General features: G+C 43.7%; 1 protein-coding gene across 7 annotated transcripts in view; it reads left to right on the top strand.

The window, feature by feature from the left end:
* ADK (adenosine kinase) overlaps positions 1–24,791 on the top strand; it is a 566,325-nt gene that overhangs the window by 26,866 nt on the left and 514,668 nt on the right. For 5 of the 7 annotated variants that reach the window (XM_045025033.1, XM_045025027.1, XM_045025029.1 and 2 more), the window contains exon 2: positions 15,792–15,866. The exons of the other annotated variants lie outside the window; for them this stretch is intronic. In XM_045025033.1, coding sequence (XP_044880968.1) covers positions 15,792–15,866 — 75 coding nt within the window. The remainder of the gene's footprint in view (positions 1–15,791; positions 15,867–24,791) is intronic. 7 annotated transcript variants of the gene reach the window in all.

Consider the following 24,791-nt stretch of genomic DNA (forward strand, 5'->3'; position numbering starts at 1 on the left):
AACATGGCTACAACAACACTGCAAACATTAGTTTTCTTGTAAAGCTATCGGGACACTGAAAAGTGAGTGTCAATCTACCCAGGAAAACTTACTGTCTTATTCATACTTTACAATAACCAACAAAGCTGTTTTTGTAGACTTATAACACACAATTATCAATTGGTAGTAAAATAAGTCATTTGCTGCTATTGTCTAGACAATGTAGTACAGTAGAACCTCAGAGTTGCCAAACACCTTGGGAATCGAGGTTGTTCGTAACTCTAAAATGTTTGTATCTCTGAACAAAATGTTATGGATCTTTCAAAAGTTTACAACTGAACATTTACTTAATAGCACTTTGAAACATTATGTAGAAGAAAAATCCTGCTTTCCTTTTTTTAGTACTTTACGTTTAACACAGTACTGTATTTGCCTTTTTTTTTTTCCACATCTGCTGCTGCGTGATTGCATACTTGGGTTCCAAATGATGTGTGTGGTTGACTGGTTAGTTTGTAACTCTGAGGTTCTACTGTATTGCTAATGAGTAACTCAGATCACTGCTTGGATTTGACTTTTCCAAATGTCATAACTGCTGCAAAAATAATCCAATGTGTATTTTTCAGATATTTCTTTAAGCACTTTATAAATATTTTTTTCCACCTGTATGTTGTTCACATACTTCCATTACCATTTTGATGTCACTCTTCCACAGTGCTATTGTGCTAAAGTGCGGATAGGTGTGTGAGAAGATGAAATACTTCCATTAAAATCAGTAAAAAGAACAGGAGTACTTGTGGCACCTTAGAGACTAACAAATAAATTTGTTAGTCTCTAAGGTGCCACAAGTACTCCTGTTCTTTTTGCGGATACAGACTAACACGGCTGCTACTCTGAAACCTGTCATGAAAATCAGTGCTACTAGTGTCTGGCTACCAATTTTGGAGTTGCATAGAAAGAAGAAATATTTATCTAATTTTGAAAACAAGTAATATTATATACTCAAGATTGCAAATTTGTGTTTTAATCTTTTTATGTAAAGTACAGTCAGTTAAGATTAGTTTGGCATTTATAAAAATAACTTTTGAAGTGGCAAATCAATTCAGAAGCAAGAGAGAGGTTTTTTTATTGTTTGTTATGTTGTCTGCACCTTATTACTTCGGTTACTTGTGATAATGAGAGAGTAATACCCAAAACATTTAGCAAAGATCATTGGCTAGTTGTGGAAATTGAATCTCTCTAGTGAAAAAACCTACCCTCCAACATGGTTAGCAGAACAGGTTTATATTTAATAATTTACATTACTTAAGTTTCTGACTACTAGTTATTTTCACTAGGTTCTGTAGTAATTACAAAGTCAATAAAATGCCTTGGTCTTTACTATGGACATTTTGATACTTTTTGTTTTTGTATGTGTATGTATGTGAGTATGTGCATGTCTAAATTCCCTCCCAAGCAATGTCGATGTCTTCTGGGAAGTAAGCCACTGGTATTTTTGTGATCTTGGCTTTATTTTTTCTGGTGTAAAAAGCATTTTCTGTGGCAAGGCCCTCCCCCCCCGCTTTTTTTTTTTATTTAAATGATAGCATTGTGATACTTGTAATGGTCAGAGATGCATTTCCATTTGTATGGGAGTGATGGACCTCTGACCCCCCACTTGGTAAGTCAACTCCCATCTTTTCATGTGCTGTGTATTTATATCTGCCTTTGTATTTTCCACTCCATGCATCTGATGAAGTGGGTTTTAGCTCACGAAAGCTTATGCCCAAATAAATTTGTTATTCTCTAAGGTGCTACAAGGTCTCTTCATTGTTTTTGCTGATACAGACTAACCCGGGTACTGCTCTGAAACCTGTCTGTGGTCTGTACTCTGACAAGCCAGATGGACTCAATGAAGGGGAACAGTGAAGATGGTTAAATAAATAAAACAAGATTATTCCTAGTAAATATTTAGACTACAAAGGAAAAAAATTGTGGAGAGCACACATCGTTGATTTACCAGTCTGCACCTTCTATTTTGTATCTTATCCAACCTTTAACTTTTCCCTCTTTGAGTCTAAATAATTGATAACCAAGATGTGAAATTGACCAGTCCAGTTTTGCTGTCCAACATGACTTTAAAAGCAAAAAGTAAACAAGATATGTCATGTTAAAGAGTTTTTTACTGCTTTTATGGTGGTGATAATAACATTGGTCAGAGTTTAATGCTTTTCTTTACACTGTCCCTATTTAACTCTTATCTGACTTAACTAGTAATTTCAAGCATATAAATATGGCTTTCATTTTATATCCGTACAATATGGCCTACAGAATCTTGTTTTATTTTACATAGGTCATGTCTACACTACAGAGTTAAGTCGATTTAAGTTATGTTGATGATCATAAACTGCTGTAATTGCATCGCTTGTACATTTTCACACAACTCTCCTTCTGTTGGCGGAGCACGTCCACAGTTGGTGCTCTAGCACCAACAAATAGTAGTATGCTGTGGGTAGCTATCCCACTGTGCAAATTGCCACCTTCTCCTGCTAGGAGTTATGAGAATGGATTGCAGTGCATCATGGGGGCAGGATTACTGCTGTATGATGCAGTTTTCTCCTGTCCCATAATTCCAAGGGCTTCCAACTGTGTTTCGCGTGATATTTCAACTGCCCCTGTAAACTTTGCGCCCATCATCTCTCCCTGAAAGCATGGATCCTTCAAGGCTCTCCAGTCTTGTGATAAGTGGTATGAACATAATGCGGCTGATGCTGCAGTATTTAATGAGGTGGGAATCTGAACAGGAAACCATAGTGCATGCCCTGCTGTGTACCATGGAAAGAAACAATTCAAGATTGATGTTGGCATTCATGGAGCAGCTGCATATGGTTGCTACTGGGCTTGGGAAAAAGCATTGAGTGGGGTTGGCTTGTGATGCAGGCATGGGATGACAAGCAGTGGCTGCAGAACTTTTGTATGCACAAAGCCACCTTCTTTGAACTCTGTGTGGAGCATGCCCCACGCCCTGTGGTGCAAGGACACCAAAAAGAGAGCTGCCCTAATGGTGGAAAAGCATGTGGCGATAGCTGTGTGGAAGCTGGCAACTCCAGACTGCTATCAGTCAGTCAATTGCCAATCAGTTTGGAATTGAGAAGTCCACTGTGGGGGTTGTGATGATGCAAAGTGTGCAAGGCCATGAATCACCTTTTGGTATGAAGGACCCTGTGTACACTTCCACTCTTTTGTTGATGAAACCTGACTTTTGTTGACAAAACTGTGGAAATAGAGGAGTTGCAACAAGTAACTACTATGCCTCACAGTGCACAATACAAAAGTCAATAGTATGACAGTGAAGAATGGGGGGACAATCCTGGAACACAAATAGGAGCCAGTAAAAGGTTGAATATACAAAAGAACTATATAAAGAAGTTTTCAAGCCTGATTTGCAAACATGTGAAAGCATGAACTTCTGCTGTCTTTGTTAGACTCCTGGCTAGGAACAATAGAAATCCAGTCCTGGAAAACACACAAAAATGAGCAGATTATTTTGTGACCTATGGATTCTGAAGTTTGCAGGTTGAGAGGCCCAAACAACACTAGTCTGTCTACTTGAAAAAATATTTGGAGAAATTCAAGTCTTAGCAATGCTGTCCTATTTGTGCTGTATAGAAACAGTTAAGGACCGAAAGGTGTGAACTTTCCTTGTCAGCAATGGAGTGTGAATTTTAAAACCTAGTTTTGACCATTTAAATTCTAACACTTTAAAGCCAAATTTAGTGCTAACAACATTCACCTGAAATAACTGAAAATGAAATATAGGTGTCTAATCTAAAAGTCAATGTAGAGCTCTTAAACACTAGCTTTCTATTTTGTCAAGTAAGCTACATCTACACTGGGCTTGTCTACACTGGTACTTTACAGCGCTTCAACTGTCTCACTCATGGGTGTGAAAAAACACACGCCTGAGCGCTGCAAGTTTCAGTGCTATAACGTGCCAGTATAGACCGTGTACCAGCACTGGGAGTTGTGCCCCTTGTAGAGGTGTGTGTTGTGTTTTGTTTTTTTTTAAGAGCTCCATTTTGAGCTGTGCCACGACTACACAAGCCGTGCGCTTTAACGTTGCCAGTGAAGACGTGCCCTTACTCAGGTTAGATTTAAGATACTAATGTCACTAAGGAGCTGTTGGTTGTATTTAGTTCTCAGCAGACCACTGTGGATGCTAACCGATAAGATATGCAAAGTCTCATGTGGTATTTGAAAATGAAGTGCCAAATGCTGTTCTGTTGTAACTGCCTCTTTATGGAACAACTAAATTGAAGACAGTAGAAACAGTATTGGTTCCAAATGTTTCAGTTGGCATTGCTGGACCTACTCTTGCTGGTGTCAGCTACCTCTGTTTTTTTTTTTAAGTGTCATGTTAGGTGTGCCCTGTGGCAAAGTAGCCTTTATAATATTGATGGGTTGATATTACCAATGACATTAAACCATAGTAACCTATGCCAAAGGTTTGACTCCCAAAAGGCTACAGCAGGGGTCGGCAACCTTTCAGAAGTGGTGTGTTGAGTCTTCATTTATTCACTCTAATTTAAGGTTTCATGTGCCAGTAATATATGTTAACGTTTTTAGAAGGTCTCTTTCTATAAGTCTATAATATATAACTAAACTATTGTATATAAAGTAAATAAGGTTTTTTAAACATTTAAGAAACTTCATTTAAAATTAAATTAAAATGCAGAGACCTTCAGACTGGTGGCCAGGATCCGGGCAGTATGAGTGTCACTGAAAACCAGCTCGTGTGCCGCCTTCGGCACACGTGCCATAGGTTGCCTACCCCTGGGCTACAGTATCAGAATTAGGAAGGTCAGAACAGCTATTAGGCTATGTCTACCCTAGCAGAGTTTTTGCACTGTTAGTTCCACCGGTGATAGTGAACCGGTGAAAGAAAAGCGCTGGCTTGCGTACTCACTTCCACAGGTGTCAGATCATGTTCACATTTGCAGCACTTCCATCGCAGCTGAGAGCAGCTATCCCACAGTGCAGTTCTCTCCATTTTGACAATAGGTCTTGTGGGAAGGGGGAGGTGATCGTGGAGCATCCTGGTCCCTTCACAGCCTCCTCTCCCCAAACACTGATCAGCTCCAGTAGCTCAGAATTGCACCAAGCAGGGGATTGTTTGCTCCGTGGAGTAGGCATTGTCACCTGGCCAGATAAGTGAGCACTTGCCAAGAAAACAGAAAGGGGCGTTTCAAAGTTCCCTGGGCTTTATGGGGGGAAGGGTGGATGTCTGTTTACCTGGTGTCAGAGCAGCAGAGCTGCTGGCCAAAGTGGTCATCTAGGCACTGTGGGATATCCTCTGGAGGCTAAAAGCTCAGTAAACAGGAAGAACGTGTCTTCACTTGTTTTTGTGGTGATGTACATCCCCTGTAAGAGCTGTTCGTCTCTCGTGGAGGCCGTGTTCTTTTTGCAGTGAAACTTTTGCATTTCACTGCAAAAATTCAGTGGCAAGTGTAGACGCTCCCTCTGTTTTTGCACAAAAACGGACTTTTTCTTCTTTAAATGGCAAGTGTAGACATGCCCTTAGAAATATCATTACGTTTGGAGGCTCTAGGAGTGCACAAGGAACAATAGCAGTGACTACAATAACATTCACGGGTTATCAGTCGTTCCTTTATTACCAATTTCATTAAGCCAATGAACAGAGCTGCAGCTATTGAAACATACATAGCGAGAGACGGCCTATAAGATATCTAGCCTAACAAAGTCAGGCTGGACAGCTGCAAAAGGGTCCTGGAAGGCTGATATGTTAGCCCTAGAATGTTAAAGGCCCTTTTTCCTACAAGCTGAGAAGAGGTCTCAGGTCAGTTAGGGACACCTGAATGCAATTAAGGGCTGCCTAAGGCTTTTATAAACACCTCCTCTGGGGAGAGCAAAGTGGGAAAGAGAGACACAAGCTACTGCCAGGCTAGTGGCAGCAGGGTAACAAGCTTTTCTAGGCTGAGAGCCTGTGCTCCTTCCCATAAGGGAACAGCCAAATCTGAGTGCCTGCTAGGGGAAGGACTGACACCCCAGGGTAACCAACCGGAGGACACTGCTTCAGCGAGGAGGCAGGGAAAGGTATCACCTTCTGTTTTTATGTTTTGAGACAGTTTCCTTTTTGTCTGGTGAAGGATCACCCCTCAGGTCGACCCTGGGGCCTACCCTGAAAACACAGCCAAAGGAGCACAGAAGGGGGAAGGCATACATTGCCCAGAGTGGGGCTGATTTACCCCAGGCCTGCCATTGCCAGAGGGGGAAGTGCTAAGTCTAGTGAGACAAAGGAGGTGCCTTGTCACACAAGAATCAATGATTTCATACATCCATCTCTATAGTCCCCTTGGAGATGCCAGTATCGCTCAACAGGTGGTCATTTGTGGAGGGCCTCCTTATGAATTCTTCCTTACTTTTTCATACTTTTATTCTGTATTACACGCATTGAAAACTCTTTATATGCAGGAGGATTCCAACCCCTTTTCCTTATCTGGACTTCCACACTGCATAAATGTTGGTATGCTCATCTTTTCATAGACTGTCTTCTTAGGCATTAATGAAGATAAGAGAAACTGTCAACAAGCCCATGGTGACTTACAGTTATTGCAGAATTTCCCATGATGTTTCAGTCAGACATCTTGTGGTAGTGAGGGGCATGCTGTGGAATATTTTCCCAAATATCACCTGCATTTGAAAGAGGACTTTGTTAACGCGATGCTCGTTAGTTTGCATCATCAGCAACCACACAGGGGAGTGGTAGCGCAGCACTGTGGGGCCATGTAGAGAAGCCCTTCGACCATGAGACTGAGAGAAACTAGTAAGTTTAAAAAAAAAAAAAAAGTCGCATTGCAATTAATTTCTCAGAATTTTATGTGCGGTTGTTAGTACCTCTTTTACAATAATCTTGCAACTTTTACTGGTACTTGCTTACCCCTGCATCAACTAGGTATGTCAACTTCTTTCAGGCCTCATATATAGCTAAGCTAAAATTTGACAGGTTATGCTGTAAAAGTGTAAAGCAAGGCCTAACTTACATCCCTAACATACTTTTATCCATAACATGCTTATTACTCCTCTATCCTGTAATACTATTTACATATTCCTACATTTATACCTACAATTTAAATCTCTTAATCACATATTGATTACACAGATTAATCATAACAGAACACAATTAAATGATTATATAAGATTATGAGCTACAGCAGTTGGAGGAACACTTAAAAGGAGCTGATGGAAAGAATCCCTCCAAAAACTACTATGAGAGGGGAAACTTAAGGGACTTAGCAACATAAAGAACATGCAAAGAATGGGCCAGGATAGACAAGGATGGTGGATCCTTCGTGCCTTAAGTTACTTTTGATGATGGGCATAAGGAATTGGATTCAGGTGTGATACATAGTCTAAGTTCTGACAGAGTGCAAACACGTTTTTAAATACTGGTTTAAGTTTATTAACAAATTAAACATATTTATGATTGTTAAACAGATCATGTGTTAGTTTACAGCTTGCTGGTTTTCATGCTGGCTTTTCTTAAAACAAAATAAATGCTAACAGTCATAAGCTCAAAATGCCAGTTGAAGTTTAAAAACTCTTAGTTCAAAATGCAATTAAATTCTTGTATACGGTGAAGAGGGCTTATCACAAGTTAGATTTTATGGCTTGTCTGCATGGCCCCAAAGTTTGGGCTATAGGGATGTGAATTGCAGTGCATACTAGTGTGGATGCTGCTGGCACAAACTAAAAAGTATTGTGTCAACAAAGTTCTCTTTCAAATGCAATACTTTTTAGTTTGCATCAGCAGCATCCACACAGGGGAGTGGTAGCGCAGCACTGTGGGGCCATGTAAAGAAGCCCTTAGACCAGGGGTCTCAAACTCAAATGACCACGGGGGCCACATGAGGACTAGTGCATTGGCCTGAGGGCTACATCACTAACACCCCCCTCTTGCTGCCTCTGGCCCCGCCCCCACTCCACCCCTTCCATGAGGCCCCGCCCCTTCCCTGTCTCTTCTCCACCTCTTCTCCTGAGCGCACGGCTCCCCACTCCTCCCCCCCTCCCTCCTAGAAAGTGCTACGCACCACCAACAGCTGTTTGGCGGCTTGGTGGTGGGAAGCGCATGGAGGTAGGCAGAGAAAAAATGAAGAGTAATGTAGTATAGTATTAAAATATAGTATGCTATTAAAAGTCAATTTATTAACTTTTTTTAAGTTCTTTAACTGTAATGTGAAAAGTCAGTGCTAATTTTGACAGTCATTTCATTTTTGGCCACTTAGCTGGCAGCATTTTGCATCAACCAGAGCATAAATATTAGGTTTGATATCCAATCTCAGTGTTACTTTCCAATGTTCATCAGTGAGCCTTGACCTTAAACACAGATTGGTTAATCTTCATGGAAGAGAAAAACTGTTCATATATATATATATTTCCAAACATTGCCATTGTCCTTGCGGAAGCAGAGAATAACATGGGAAATCTTTCTTGTGAAAGAAACCTGTAGAATTCTGGAATTCCAACATCTGTATACTTCTGCTTCAAAATGGTGTCACACTGAAGCTCCACTAACTCCATCTCCATTTCCTCTGCAACATAGTCAATGTCAAGAGCACATGGTGTGGAAAAAAGTTGAGAATGTGGTTCAAGTGCCTAGAAATTTTAAAAATATTGTGGCTCAAAGTGGTGAAATACTAAAGACCTGGAAGAAAACAAAATCATTACTGATAAAATTTGCAGATGACACACAAATTGGGGGAGTGGTAAATAATGAAGAGGACAAGTCACTGATACAGAGCGATTGGGATCACTAAGTAAGCTGGGCTCAGGCAAACAATGTGTGTTATAATATGGCTAAATGTATACATGTAGGAACAAAGAATGTAGGTAATACTTACAGTATGGGGGACTCTATCCTGGTAAACAGATGTGGAGGTTGTTGTGGATAATCAGCTGAACATGAGCTCCCAGTGTGATGCTGTGGCCAAAAGAAGTAATGTGATCCTGCAATGCATAAAAGGGAATTTTACCTCTGTATTTGGCACTGGTGTGACTGCTGCTGGAATATTGTGTCCAGTTGTGGTGTACACATTTTAAAAAGGATGTTGATAAGTTAGAGGGTTCACAGAAAAGCTGTTGAGGATGCATGCTTTATAGTGATTGAGCGCCTTGAGTCTATCTATTTAGCTTAACAAAGAAGATATTTGATTACAGTTTAAGTACCTACCTGTGAAACAAATATTTAATAATGGGCTCCATCCAGTGGCTGGAAGTTGAAGGAAAACAAGTTCAGATTGCAATTGAAGCATAGTTTTTAACAGTGATGGCAATTAACCATTAGAGGCCATGGTGGATTCTTCATCACTGGAATTATTAAATCCAGACTGGATATTTTTCTAAAAGATATACTTGAGGAATTATTTTGGGAAAGTTCAATGGCCTGTATTATACAGGGGTCAGACTAGATGATCACAGTGGTCCTGTCTGGTCTTGGAATCTATGAATATCAAAAATCTAATCTGCAAGATTATTTTTGAAATGAGGATTTAGTCTGTAATGTTGTAAAGATTTAACTGTTTCTCACACACACACAATATTCAGTGATTCTTAGTTCCACTTACTGTAAATTGTCAGTTTCTAGTTGGTCAACTCCATATTTTATTTTGTATTAGTGTTTTTGCTAAATTTGAAAACATTCTTGGCTATTAACATTGCCATATTTACTGAAACATACTATAAAATTTCTATTGTATGATTAAACTATCAAAGTGAGAAACTTGGTTTTTCAGTTTATAAATCAGCTTAAAAATCAGCAATTCTCATTTGGTTTTTGCTTGCTTAGGGTTATGAATTACCAAAATTCTAATTTAACTTTATATTGGGTCAACTTCTAGCAGAATTTTGGCTCTATCTTGGTAAATGTTTGTGTGAATTTGGTACTTAAAAGATATAAGCTTCTGGCCTTTGGTAGTGGGCAAGGGTGAAATTTGATACCTGTATACTAGGAAATGTGGTCATGCATCTCTATTCCATTACTGGTGCTTACTCTAAGACTTATTGTCTCATTGATTTCCAATAGAACTCAAAATGTAGTAAAGGTCTATTTATTTCTTGTACAGTTTACAAGGAAAAAAATGGAAAGGGGGAATAAATGGTCAGGGGCAAATACATCATCAGGGTGGTAATTGACCATGTTAAATAATATACTTTTGTAGCCCAAGAGATTAAGATGGGAAATGTTAGTGCCTGGATGAGTTTTTAAACTGTAGCCTCTTGGTAATGTTTTGGAGGAGGAAATGGTAAGACTTGAATAGCAATTAGATGTGTGAGGCAATGGAGAATAGTCATGATTCCTAGTTTATGGGCTGGAGTGAAAGGGAGAATGGTGGTGGGAGCAGTGAAAGAGGAGAGTTAAGCTTGAGTTGATGGCAAGAGACCCAAGAGATGTCTTAGAATCATAGAATATCAGGGTTGGAAGGGACCTCAAGGGGTCATCTAGTACAACCCCGTGCTCAAAGCAGGACCAATCCCCAACTAAATCATCCTAGCCAGGGCTTCGTCAAGCCTGACCTTAAAAACCACTAAGGAAGGAGATTCCACCACCTCCCTATGTAACCCATTCCAGTGCTTCATCACCGTTCTAGTGAAAAAGTTTTTCCTAATATCCAACCTAAACCTCCCTCACTGCAACTTGAGACCATTACTCCTTGTTCTGTCATCTGCTACCACTGAGAACAGTCTAGATTCATCCTATTTGGAACCCCCTTTCAGGTAGTTGAAAGCAGCTATCAAATCCCCCCTCATTCTTCTCTTCTGCAGGCTAAACAATCCCAGTTCCCTCCGCCTTTCCTCATAAGTCATGTGCTCCAACCTCCTAATCATTTTTGCTGCCCTCTGCTGGACTCTTTCCAATTTCTCCACATCCTTTTTGTAGTGTGGGGCCCAAAAATGGACACAATACTTCATCTAGCCAAACCCATATATTGGTACATTCCTGTTAAGTCAGGAGTGAAAAGGTAGATTTGAGTAATTGAGGTAGAGATGGGGAATGCAGCTATGAAAGTAGCTAGGATCTCACAAAGAAAGGGTGTAAAAAGAGAAGTGGAAGAGTGACAAGTAAGAGACACATAGGATTCTCATGGATGGTACATGAGAAGGAGGGTCTACTGAAAGGGCTGCCAAAGAAGTAGTATTTGAAACGAGAGGATGTTATCGCAGAAGCCTCAGTTGAATAAAATGTCAAGAAGCAGAAGATGTGGAGTAGAATGGGCCCTGAAATTTGGCCAGGTGAAGGTCAATATAGATCTTGGTGAAAGAGCAGCTTAATAGAATAGAAGGGCAGAACATGGATTGGAGGGAATCCAGGGTGGAGATGAAAGAGAAACTTGGGGGAAGTATTTTATAATTGAAAGTACCTTGACCAAAACAGGAATATCAGGGATTATACCCACTATTTGGGCTTTTTTGTATATAGCCAAGGACAAATATACTTCATAGCACAACATACTTAATCTTGGATCCTATTAAAAACACAAGATTTGTCAACATTTGAAAAATTCTATATTTAAACATGTATATTCATAAACGAAAATAGTGTGGCCCACTGAACGGGGCACTGGTCTGAGAGTCGGGAGCTCTAGGTTCTCTTCCAGCTCTGCCATTTGACTGCTATGTGACTTTGTGCAAGTCACTTTTCTCTGCCTGTGTTTCCCTCCCACCCCTTCTTGTCTTGTTTCCTTGGACTGTAATCTCTTCAGTGCAAGGACCATGTGGTTGTACTGCACTTATTGCAATGGGCGCCCCATTTTGGTGGGATCCTTTTGGTGCTACTGTAATACAAATAATTTAAAACGACTGTAGACAACAAATTCCAGAGTTTATAGCTGAAGGTAGTTGGAGAAGTATTTGGGGACCAGGGTTGGCTTTTTTGAGGATGGAAAAGCTTGTATTAGGAAAGCTCCAGAGCAGGGAGAGATGTGTTAAGGAGTATGAAGACAAGTCCAAGAGAGTGGGAGGTAATAGAGTTGCTGGAGCAGATGGAGAGCAAAGCCAGATCTATACTTAGAAGGTTTTGTCAGTGTAGCTACTGTATATACTCGTTCATAAGCCAAATTTTTTTGGTAAAAAAGTGACGCATCAAAGAGCGGGGGTCGGCTTATCAAAGGGTCTACGCCAAAATTTGACGAATTTAAGCTCTATTGAACTTAATATCTAATACATTGTCATTGTAGATCAGGGGTCAGCAAACTTTGGCTCCCAATCCGTCAGGGTAAGCCGCTAGCGGGCCGGGACGTTTTGTTTACCTGGAGCATTTGCAGGCATGGAGCCCCTCAGCTGGGTTTGCCGTTCCCAGCCAATGGGAGCCGTGGGAAGCGGCGTGGGCTGAGGGACATGCTGGCCACTACTTCCCGCAGTTCCCATTGGCTGGGTATGGCGAGCCACGGCCACTGGGAGCTGAGGGGCTCCATGCCTGCGAATGCTCCAGGTAAACAAAATGTCCCGGCCTGCTAGTGGTTTACCCTGATGGGCTGTGAACCAAAGTTTGCCAAACCCTGAAATATCGGATTGGCTTATGAAAGGGTCATACAGTTTTTTGCCTTTTTTTAACCTATCCATCTTGGGGGGGTCAGTTTTATAAATGAACGGGCTAATGAACGAGTATATATGGTATATTGTTATACTCTACCAGGATAGTGCTCCTAGTATGGTGGATACAGTTTATACTCACAAAGCTGTATTTTTGCTAGTATAGCCCCATTGGCCGAGTGCGTCTGCTTGTACTTTTTCTGTGCTTTGTGATGAGTCTTCAGTGACCCAGCCCTCCGGCTGAGTCATACATAGTCTGTATGTGAGATCATATAAAACCCCTTCTGGGATACAAATCCAACAGGGGCTTCTCTGTGCCCTCTGTAACAGTTCTTTATCTGCAGCCTCATCTCTGGGCTTGCTCCTCAATCAGTCCAGCAGGGCCTATTGCAGAATCCTGGTCATAACTGTCTCTCAGCCCCTTCTGGGCTTCCTCGAATTGTCCCTGCTCTTCAAGCAGTCCTGGGCCTGGTATGGGGCCATGTCCCCCAGGTTTCTCTCCCTGGAGACTTTTTGTGTCTCTGGGCCTTTCTGGCCCCAGTTTTTCAGCTGGACCACTAAAAGAGTTCAGTTCCCCTTCTAGGATGTATCAAAGTCCAGGCCAGTTTCCTAGTGGCTGGTGGTGGGGACCCAGGTCCACCCTTTACTTTGAGTTCCAGTCCAGGGAACCTATAGATAGCAGCTTTCTGCCATGTCAGTTTAAATAAACTGCATCGCTGCTACAATTCCCTGGGCCACTTCCCTGTGTCCCCAGTACATTCTTCACCCTTACCTCAGGGCCTTGTCCTGGTTGAGTCCCAGCAGCCAGCCAGGAGCACCTTCAAGTACTCCCTGTGCGCATGCCCCCAAGCACTGCTCTCCCTGAGGTCCTGTACCTTTCTCAGCCAGGCACACCATCCACTCTCCTCTAGCTTTAGCAATGAACTGATCCTATGCTGGCTCTGCAACTCTTCATATACTAGCCTGCTGGGTCCTGATTGGCTGCTCCCTGCAGCCCCTGTCTGATTGTGTCACTCTAGGCAGCTTGGAGGATCCTCTCCACTGCACTTTTCCAGGGTAAGGTGTGGCAGGGCTGCGAGGCCTCCAGCAGGGGGCCTCAGGTCCTGGTCCACTCCCTCACAAGCTTATTCCAGCCTGGGCTCTCTTCCCTCCTCCCAAGCAGAATAAGCTATACTAACAAATGTGCAATTTTGCCATTATAACAGCATCTACACAGGTCTTTTGCTGGCACAGCACCTCACAAATTGTACCTCATCACACCCCTGGCCAACATAGCTGTGCTGGCAAATTTTGTCATGAAAACTTGTCCTAAGTGCAAGTTCTAGGTGGTAATGATGGAGCTGGAAGAGAGAATTTGATGGGAAAGAAGGAGATTGTGGCAGATGTCTTTGAATGGTCAACAAATCTTGTGTTGAAGGGAAGTAGGTGATGGGAGAGAAGATGTTTTTAGGAGAAAGTCGCAAGTAGGTAACTGACACTGCATTTGTTGGTGTCAATGAAAGTGGAAAAGTGGTGGTGTTTGACCAGGAATATGACAAAAATGTAAGAGAAGAGTGAGTCTTTTCTTGGAAAGAGACCAGATGTTTGAGCTTTTGGAAGCACTTAGCAATATGCAGTGGGGGAGGAAAGCAAGGTTTGTTTTTTTTTTGGCTGGGTAAGGATAGTGCGAGTCTGTTAGCATGAACTTTGTGGTAGGAGATAACTGAGAGAGGCAAGAATGAGGTGAAGAAGTGGGAAACAATAGCTGCCAGAGCTGCTTCCTGGGCTTGCTATTTTTATGGTTTTCCTATAGGACCTCCCATTTAATTTTCTAGCTGTTCCCATATTAGGCCATGTCTACAATATTGGCTAAATCCGTACTGCTGTGATCGATGCAGCAGTGTTGATTTAGTGGTTCTGGTGAAGACATGTTAAGTTGATGAGACATCTCCCATCGACATACAGCTGTGTTTATACTGCGCTAAGTCAACCTAAGTTATGGCGACTTCAGTTACATAATTGAAGTAGCGTAATTTAGATTGACTTACAGCATTAGTGTAGACCAGCCTTTAGGTTTGCTAGCTTTTTTTATCCTTTTGAGTAGGAGGTAGTAAAATCCATCTGGCCTAACTGCCAGATGAGTCAGCAGAACAGCTATACCTCCATGCATGATTCTAATATCTGACAACCTGTCAAAATGCCATGGAAACTCCTTCAACTATTGGTTAGGTCACAAGTGAAGAAGGGTCTGAAAGTTAAAGACCGCCACGTTAAGTTACTTTGTTGCCTGACTTTGTTTGACCATTTAGATTTTTAAAGCTGAAATACTGTGGTAGTGCTTTGGAGAATATTGGCCTAATGAAAACCCTTGAAAAATGAGCAGTTGATGGGGAAGAAGGTGTATAATTGATGGCTTCTTTGTTAAATTTTCAGAAGTGATTTCAGTAGCTAGATGATATTGGTGTTTAACCTGCCAATTGGAGCCAGCAGGTGTTGGCTTGGTGGGGAATGTGATGGATTTGAATCTAGTGTTAGAAAGTCTAGCGGGCACAGTTGCATTCACTACCGTTTCCCTCTGTGTCATGTACTATCTAGTTCTTCATTATTACTGTATCACTGAAGTATGTAAGATAACTGAATATGCTAAAAAATTTTTTTTGAAATTATTAGAATAAAAATACTTGATTATTAGATAATGCCTTTTGGTAACTTTCTGCTTTGCATCATACTGCTGCATGTTTAATTTTTTTCTGCATTAAAAAAGTCAACATTTTATCAGTAAACAAATACTGTTTGTAAAGATAGATGAGGGTTCGTGCAGAATAAAATACTGCTCTTAACAATTACTTTTATAAGATTAAATTTGTGGCTGCTCAGATATACAACAAATTCCGGCTCATGGAACTCTACAATCTGTTCCACTGTTGCCACCTTATATAACCTGCAAATACAACCCAAGTGCGACTCTTAAAAACTACAGATTATAGCATGCAAGGCTCATTCCCTGATTGAAGGGTTGCTTAAATGAATGTGCAGTCTTACATGTTTGAGACTTTTGTATTCTACGTAATTTACTAAGCAAGAATACAAGTTTGCATTTTGTTCAGATTAACTGTGCCGTCTGAATTCCAGGCAAATTGACCGTGAAGCTTTTGGTTGGGCAAAACTAGTTTTGTCCTAATCTGTTGTTTGTCAATGCAATATAATGTTAGACTAGAAACATTACATTTGAAAAACTTTTTTTTTTGTAGAGAAAATGTGCTTTTTGGAATGGGAAATCCTCTTCTTGATATCTGTGCGGTAGTGGACAAGGACTTCCTTGACAAGTAAGTATAAAGATATTTTCATATTAATTTCCTAAATATTGCTGATGGTTAATTCTAGAAATGCAACATGGAATTGAGTTCCGGCTTAACGCAAGCGCTTAACTTTAGTCTTTTCAGTGTCCTCTGTAACATCTATTTGACGGTAACTATCAGTTATCTAATATAGGCTGTACATCTTCTCCTCCCTTAACCTTTAAGTTTTGTATTTTCCAAACTTGTTGCTCCCCTCTGATTTCTTCATATTAACCTAAGTAGATAGCTACATGTACAACAAATTTGTCTTGCTTCATATGATACCCCTGATATAATCCAGTACAGTAACTCCTCACTTAAAGTCGTTCTGGTTAACGTTGTTAAGTTGCTGATCAATTAGGGAACGTGCTAGTTTAAAATTGTGTAATGTTCCCTTCTAACATTGTTTGGCAGCCGCCTGCTTTGTCTACTGCTTGCAGGAAGAGCAGCCAGTTGGAGCAACTGTTGGGGGCTTGGAATCAGGGTGGACCAGCAGCCTCCTTATCAGCTCCCCACACCCCTAAGTTACCTCTGCAGCAGCTGCCCAGCAGGATAGCAATTGCAGCTATCCCTCCTCCCACTGCCATGTGCTGCTCCTGCCCTCTGCCTTGGAGCTGCTCCTCGAGACTTCTGCTTGCTGTGCGGGGTGGGAGGGAAAGAAGAAGGGGGCTAATGTCAGGGTGTCCCCCCTACCCCCAGCTTCTGCATCCCGCTTACCCCATCTTCCATAGAGCAGGGGGGACACACCAGGACTCAGGAAGGAGGGAGCTTGCAGCAGCTTTGGTCTCAGCAAGCTAATCTAATTAACAAGGCAGTGTACTTAAAGGGGCAATGCGCATATCTCCCTCCATTCCTGCTGCCTTGTAGAGTGAGAGAGTTAACCCTTGAGGGCTCAGCCAATTGCTAGTTCATCATTTAGCAGTAAGACAAATATCCCACCCTCTGACTCCTTCACCTCAACCAAGCTTCACAATCATCATCGCTCTGTGCCAGTATTAAATTGTTTGTTTAAAATTTATACCGTGTGTGTGTGTGTGTGTGTGTGTGTATATATACATACACACACACACACACACAGTTCCTCTTCTGCCTTGGTGGGTCCTGCGCTTCTTGGCGGATTTGCTCACCTCAGTGATCTTCCCCTCTGGTGGAACCCCCAGTCTGGGTCAACTCCTCCTGTGTCTGATCAGGAGTTGGGAGGTTTGGGGGGAACCCGGGCCCGCCCTCTACTCCGGGTTCCAGCCCAGGGCCCTGTGGATTGCAGCTGTCTAAAGTGCCTCTTGTAACAGCTGCATGACAGCTACAATTCCCTGGGCTACTTCCCCATGGCCTCCTCCAAACACCTTTTTATCCTCACCACTGGACCTTCCTGCTGGTGTCTGATAATGCTTGATTGTATGATAGTGCCTCAATCCTCCAGCAGCACAGCCTCTCAGTCTCAGCTCCTTGTGCTTCTTGCTCCCAGCTCCTCACATGCACTTCTCTCCTCTGGCTTCTCCTCCCCTGACTGGAGTGAGCTCCCTTTTTAAACCAGGTGCCCTGATTAGCCTGCCTTGATTGGCTGCAAGTGTTCTAATCAGTGTAGCTATCTCCACTGCCTTCTAGAAAGTTCTTAATTGGCCCCAGGTGCCTTGATTAACCTGGAGCAACTGCCATTTGGTTACCACGGTGCTAGGGATTTGTTTAGCGTGGGGCTAACATACCTGTTCCTCAGTACTTTACTGTAGCCATCCAGCCTTGCCCCATCACATATCCCCCCCCTCTGCTCAACACCATAGGGTTGGGCAACTTGGGACGCCAGGCAGTGTGCTCGTGAAAGACCATCAGCGTTGCCGTGGTGGCATCCAACCCTGTGCCGTATGCGGAACTGGAATGGTTGGAGGGATAAGAACCACCTGGTGACCCTTGCATTCTTTTCCTTATTTCTCTGCATCCACTGGAGGGGTGCGTGGTCCATCACAAGAGTAAATCGCCGGCCCAAGAGGTAATAACGCAGTGTCTCCATGGCCCATTTGACAGCAAGGCATTCTCTCTCGACTACTGCATACTTCTGTTCTTGTGGGAGCAGCTTTCTGCTTAGGTAGAGAATCAGGTGTTCTTCATCTCCAATCATTTGTGACAGAACTGCCCCCAACCCCACCTCAGAAGCATCTGTCTGTAAAATAAATTCCTTGGTAAAGTCCGGGGCTATGAGTATGGGGTCATTACAGAGGGCTGTCCGAAGGTCTAAAAATGCCCCCTCTGCAGCGTCGGTCCACTTCACCATGTCTGGACCTCAAGCCTTCACCAGGTCCGTCAGAGGACTCGCCCTACAGGCAAAGTGGGGAATAAAACATCAGTAGTAGCCTACCACGCCTAGGAACGCACGGACCTGCTTCTTTCGGGTCGGCCGGGGCCAGTTTTGAATCGCCTCTAGCTTATTAGTTTGGGGCTTCACTATACCCCTTCCTACAATATATCCCAGGTACCTAGCCTCTGCTAATCCTAAGGCACATTTAGCAGGATTAGCGGTGAGGCCAGCCCGCCTTAAGGTGCGTAGTACTGCCTCAACTTTCTCCAAGTGGGTTCCCCAGTCTGGCGTATGGATGATGACATCATCTAGGTATGCAGCTGCATAGCTAGTATGGGGGCGCAGCAGCTTATCCATGAGGCGCTGGAATGTGGCTGGGGCCCCATGTAACCCAAAAGGGAGAACAGTGTACTGGAATAGCCCATCTGGGGTGGAGAATGCTGTCTTTTCTTTAGCTTCTTTGGTCAGGGGAATCTGCCAATACCCTTTTGTCAGATCCAGTGTAGTCAAGAATCGGGCACTACCCACTCGTTCAACCAGTTCGTCGATGTGTGGTATGGGGTATGCATCAAATTGGGATACTTCATTCAGTCGGTGAAAGTCATTACAGAATCTCGTGGTACCATCAGGTTTGGGCACTAAAATGATTGGACTGCACCACTGACTGTAGGATTCTTCAATAACGCCTAATTCTAACATTTTCTTTACTTCGGCCTCGATTTCTTCTCTTTTGGCTGCGGGATTCGGTAGGGTCTCAGTGTTACCTTGGCTCCAGGGATTGTGCGGATATGGTGATAGGTCTCAGTCGTCCGCCCCGGTTTTGTAGAGAACACATCTCGGTTGCTATTAATCATGTCGGCTGCCTCGATCTTTTGGATTGGCGTCAAGTTGGGTGATATCTTCACTTGCTCATGTAAGTTATCCTCCTGGGGAAGGGTCTCCCGGGTGACTAAGCATGCCTCTCGATCATGCCAAGGTTTTAGAAGATTGATGTGGTAAATTTGCTCCGGTTTCCTGCGGCCTGGCTGCCGCACCTTATAGTTTACCTCTCCCACGGCTTCAATCACTTCATAGGGTCCCTGCCACTGGGCCAACAGCTTGCTTTCTGCTGTGGGCACCAGGACCATTACTCAATCCCCTGGTTGGAACCATCGAAGCTTTGCTTGGTGGTTATAATGGGTCCGTTGGGTCTCCTGTGCTTTCTCCAAATGTTCTCGTACAATGGGTGTAACTTGAGCTATCCGATCCCTCATCTGTAGTACATGCTCGACTATGTTCCTTCCGTGAATTGGCTCCTCTTCCCAGGCTTCTCTGGCTATATCCAATATGCCTCGGGGGTGGCGCCCATATAGTAGTTCGAACGGAGAGAAACCTGTGGAGGCTTGTGGAACTTCCCGGATGGCGAACATGAGATAAGGCAATAGGGTATCCTAGTCTTTCCCATCCCGGCTCACCACTTTCCTGATCATGGCCTTGAGGGTCCTGTTGAACCTTTCCACAAGGCCGTCTGTTTGTGGGTGGTATACAGAGGTCCGTAGGGCTTGTACATGGAGCAATGAACAGAGCTCTTTCATCAACTTAGACACGAAAGGTGTCCCTTGATCAGTCAGTATCTCCTTGGGTAGCCCAACCCAGGAAAAGATCTGTACTAGCTCCTTAGCTATTGTCTTGGAAGCTGTGTTGCGTAGGGGGACAGCTTCCGGGTATCGGGTTGCATAGTCTAGTACAACCAGCACATGTTGGTGGCCCCGAGCTGTCTTCTCTAGGGGCCCAATCAGATCCATGGCTATGCGTTCAAATGGTACCTCTATTATTGGAAGAGGTATCAAAGGGGCTCGTAAGTGTGGGTGAGGGCTATGTAGCTGACACTCTGGACAAGAGGTGCAGTATCGCCTGACATCTTCATGTACTCCTAGCCAGAAGAACCTCCGCAAGATCCTGGCCTGGGTTTTCTCTACCCCTAAGTGTCCTCCAAACAGGTGACTGTGGGTGAGGCTCAATATAGCTTTTTGATGTTTTTGTGGCACCAGAAGTTGATGTATCTCCTGCTCCTGCATTTGCACCACATGGTACAGGAGATCTTTCTTCACTATAAAGTAGGGTCCTGGACCTCGGACCTTCCCCTCCACTGGTATCCCATCTATCTCAGCCACTTCTTTCCTGACGTTATCATATCTAGGGTCTTCTGCCTGGTCCCGTCCGAAAGTCTCTTTCCCAGGACTAACCTGCCTGAGCTCCCAGGGGCCGGCTTCTGCTTCTTCCAACAGCTCGTCGCCATCACGGCTGGGACCAGCCTCCGGCTCACCTTCCGTGTTAGTAGTTTCTCTGATGGCTGCTCGTGTCCATCTACCTACTAGCGCGGTCTTCTGGCCCTGGGTCAGGCTCCAGGTTCCCAAAGCCTTCGCGGCCTTCCTTTCTTTTTTTGTCTTCCGGGCCTTTTGCGGGGCTGAGAATTAGATCCTGAGAAAACTCAGAAAACATTGGGGGTTGACATTCCCCCAATGATGAGTCGCTGCTAACAGGGTCTCCACCTCCCTCCAGCCTCTCCAGGGGAGTAAATTATCAAACCCTGGATAGTCCCTCCCAATAACTACAGGATATGGGAGTTTAGGAACAATGCCCACTGTCACCTCAATGGGGTTCCCCTGAACCTCTATCTCCACTGGGATGGTGGGGTAATGGCTCATGGCCCAATGCGCACACGTCACTGCTACACGTTTGGCTTGCAGCAGCTGGCTACTTTTTACCAGCTTACCCGATATAAGGGTGATAGCACTCCCTGAGTCCACAAGTGCTGTAGTCTCTGCTCCATTTATCTTCACTGGTCTGGTGTAGTTATGCGGGGCCAATGCGACACCCACAAGGTGGATAAGGGAGCATGGGACCTCCCAATCCCCCAAGTTGCATTGCATAGGCTCCTCGGTGCTGGGACACTGTGCTGCTATGTGTCCCCACTCCCGACATGCATAACATCTATAACTGTTTCTAATCAGTCTCCTATCATGTGGGCTAGGGGGTTTAGTCCCAGGGTTTCCCCCACTCAGGCCAATCCCTTCCTTCTGAAGTCTCTGCTGGTTTTCAGCCCCCCTCTTCCTCCACCTAGGACTCCCCAGGGGTTTGGCTGTCCCACCTTCCAGGGTTGGGGTTGGGTGTTTGCTACGGAAGGGGCTTTCCTTGTGTAGTTGGGTCAGTTCCCTGGCTGTCATGCTTCTTTCTACCAGCGTGATCATCTCATCATAGGTGTACGGATCGTTCTGGCCTACCCATTTGCGGAGATCTGGTGGCAGTGCCTTCATGTACCGGTCGATGACCAGAACCTCTAGTATCTCTTCCGGACTCCGGGATTCTGTTTGCAACCACTTTCGTGCGAGATGGATGAGGTCATACAATTGGGACCGCGGGGTTTTGTCTTCCTGGTACCTCCACTCATGATACCACTGGGCCCGCACTGCGGTCATTACCCCAGATCTGGCCAGGATCTCTGCCTTCAACTGGGAGTAGTCTGCTGCAGCCTCTTCAGGCAGATCATGGTAGGCCTTCTGGGCCTCCCCACACAGGAATGGGGCAAGGATGCCAGACCACTGATCTCGAGGCCAGGCCTCCCTTAGGGCTGTCCTCTCAAAGGCCAGAAGGTATGCCTCTACATCATCCTCCCGCGTCATTTTCTGCAGCCAATGGCTAGCCCGTATGAGCCGCGTCCCATCATGGCCATGGTTCAGCTCTGTAAGGGTCTTTACCTGGCTTACCAGTTCCTGCAACATAGGTCTTGAGCAGCTTGGTCCATCAGCAGGCGATAGTCTCTTGCTGCAGCCGCACTGCTTCTTGCTGGGCGGCTGCGTGGACACGGGTAGCCTCCTGCTGGGTCGCCATGGCTTGTATCAGTGCCCGCACTATGTCATCCATTGTGGTGACAAAAAAAAAATTAACCCTCTCTTTTTTTTTTTTTTTAAATCACCCTCCTTCTTCCGCCGCGCTGTGCACACCAAATAATCCCACTTCTAAAACCAGTTGTGACAAAGTTCCTCTTCTACCTTGGTGGGTCCTGCGCTTCTTGGCGGATTTGCTCACCTCAGTGATCTTCCCCTCTGGTGGAACCCCCAGTCTGGGTCAACTCCTCCTGTGTCTGATCAGGAGTTGGGAGGTTTGGGGGGAACCCGGGCCCACCCTCTACTCCAGGTTCCAGCCCAGGGCCCTGTGGATTGCAGCTGTCTAAAGTGCCTCTTGTAACAGCTGCATGACAGCTACAATTCCCTGGGCTACTTCCCCATGGCCTCCTCCAAACACCTTTTTATCCTCACCACTGGACCTTCCTGCTGGTGTCTGATAATGCTTGATTGTATGATAGTGCCTCAATCCTCCAGCAGCACAGCCTCTCAGTCTCAGCTCCTTGTGCTTCTTGCTCCCAGCTCCTCACATGCACTTCTCTCCTCTGGCTCCTCCTCCCCTGACTGGAGTGAGCTCCCTTTTTAAACCAGGTGCCCTGATTAACCTGCCATGATTGGCTGCAGGTGTTCTAATCAGTGTAGCTATCTCCACTGCCTTCTAGAAAGTTCTTAATTGGCCCCAGGTGCCTTGATTAACCTGGAGCAACTGCCATTTGGTTACCACGGTGCTAGGGATTTGTTTAGCCTGGGGCTAACATACCTATTCCTCAGTACTTTACTGTAGCCATCCGGCCTTGCCCCATCACAATATATATATACACATAGTCTTTTGTCTGGCGAAAAGAATTTCCCTAGAACCTAACCCCTCATTTACATTAATTCTTATGGGGAAATTGGATTTGCTTAACATTGTTTCGCTTAAAGTCGCATTTTTCAGGAACATAACTACAACGTTAAGTGAGGAGTTACTGTATTGCATTTTCATAGATTTTCCCCCCCCCCCCTTTCCTTTCGGGAACCAGTTAATATTTTTAAGTGTTTTGTTTGGCCCGTTTCTTTAATTTTCTGGCTTGTGGTATTTAATTGAGTTCTGATGTGCTACTTAAGAACAGAAACTGTTTGATCACATGGATTGTCCTCTTGATGGATTCTGCAGCTCTTACGCATCTCCTCCAAACAGGCCTGCCACTTTATCACCGGTGCCACCACCTATGTCCTATTGGTGGCATGAAGCTTCCTCATGCTGTGAAGTAGCAGATGCAACTTCAGTTCCCCAATTGCGTGACTTAGAAAGCTTCAGCTATTAATAATGCTCCAGTCACCAAGCTATCTCCCTGGATATTTCCACATAAATTCAGCTCCTTCCAGCTGCTGCTGTTTCTCGCTTCTATTTTGTTTCGTTTTTAGTGAGTAGTGAATGGGTTAGTCCTATCGTTCAAAGTAGTCACAATTCATTCTTGACTTTATATTGTATACATATGTTTAACATTCAGTGTTATCTCCATTCTATCCCCTCAGTTGTTAATGGACCCAGAATTAGTTCTTCAACGGAAGAAAAAAAAACCAATTACAGTTTTATCATTCTTCTTATCCTCATCTAACTCATTTCTCTTGTTTTCCTATGAAACTTTTCTGTCTGTTTTATACTTGTATTTGTTTGCTCTGCTAAGATTAAAAACAAATTATGCCTCTTAATCAGGGATTCTCAAACTGGGGGTTGGGGGTCATGAGGTCATTACGTGGGGGGTTGCGAGCTGTCAACCTCCACCCCAAACCCCGCTTGCCTCCAGCATTTATAATGGTGTTAAACATATAAAAAAGTGTTTTTAATTTATAAGGGGGGGTCACACCCAGAGGCTTGTGATGTGAAAGGGGTCGCCAGTAAAAAAAAAAGTTTGAGACCCACTGCTCTTAATGATAGAAAACAAACATGACACTATGTATTTAAAGCTTTTATATTTTAAAGGTAAGTTTGATAAGTAGCCTGAATGACATAACTTGTAGATAAGGCTGCAATAGAATTGGAAGTGAATCACTCAAAGCATGACATTTTTTAATTCTCCTAACAGGGTTTCTGAAACTCTTTTATAAATGTTAAATAAATAAAACTTGCTCCAATGAACTGTCCATTGTAATACTTGTAAAACCATTCTGAAAATTCCAAGAAAATATTTGGTGTTTTTTCTTTTCTTTTCTTTTCTTTTTTTAACCCTATAAAAAAGTTTTGGGGTATAGGCCACAGCAATGAAGTGATGAGAGAGCATTGCACTGGGGCTTTCGTTAGAAAAGCAACACTATTATAAGAGGTTGACTGAGCTGCTCATTGGGTTGCAAGAGAACCTAGGGCTTGTCTAGGTGGTGTGTTAGAATTTACGTCCCAGTTGTTGCAAACTAATGGGCACCAGCATGATGCTCACTAACTGGCTCAGGTAGTCCTTGGTACTCTTCAGTGTAATTATGAATGAAGAACAGTTTGTTGTCCAAATTAAGTCATAAGTTTGTAAACACATTCCCCAACCCAAATATTTGTCATCTTGAGCAGATAAGGCTTCATCAGTTCATGCAAACAATGTTGTTTAAAAATATTTACTATCTAATTAAAATTATATTTTGTTATCTCCTGTAAGGGGTGACCCTTTAAGGGGAGTTGGAACCCAGCCTTACCCCTGACTTTTTAAACTACCTCCCTAGGGATCAGCTGATTTGTAAAAGTAGCAAGTAGCCCAGCTGGGAAGATAG

The sequence above is a fragment of the Mauremys mutica genome, chromosome 7 (genome assembly GCF_020497125.1).
Source record: "Mauremys mutica isolate MM-2020 ecotype Southern chromosome 7, ASM2049712v1, whole genome shotgun sequence".
Classification (NCBI taxonomy): Eukaryota; Metazoa; Chordata; order Testudines; family Geoemydidae; genus Mauremys; species Mauremys mutica.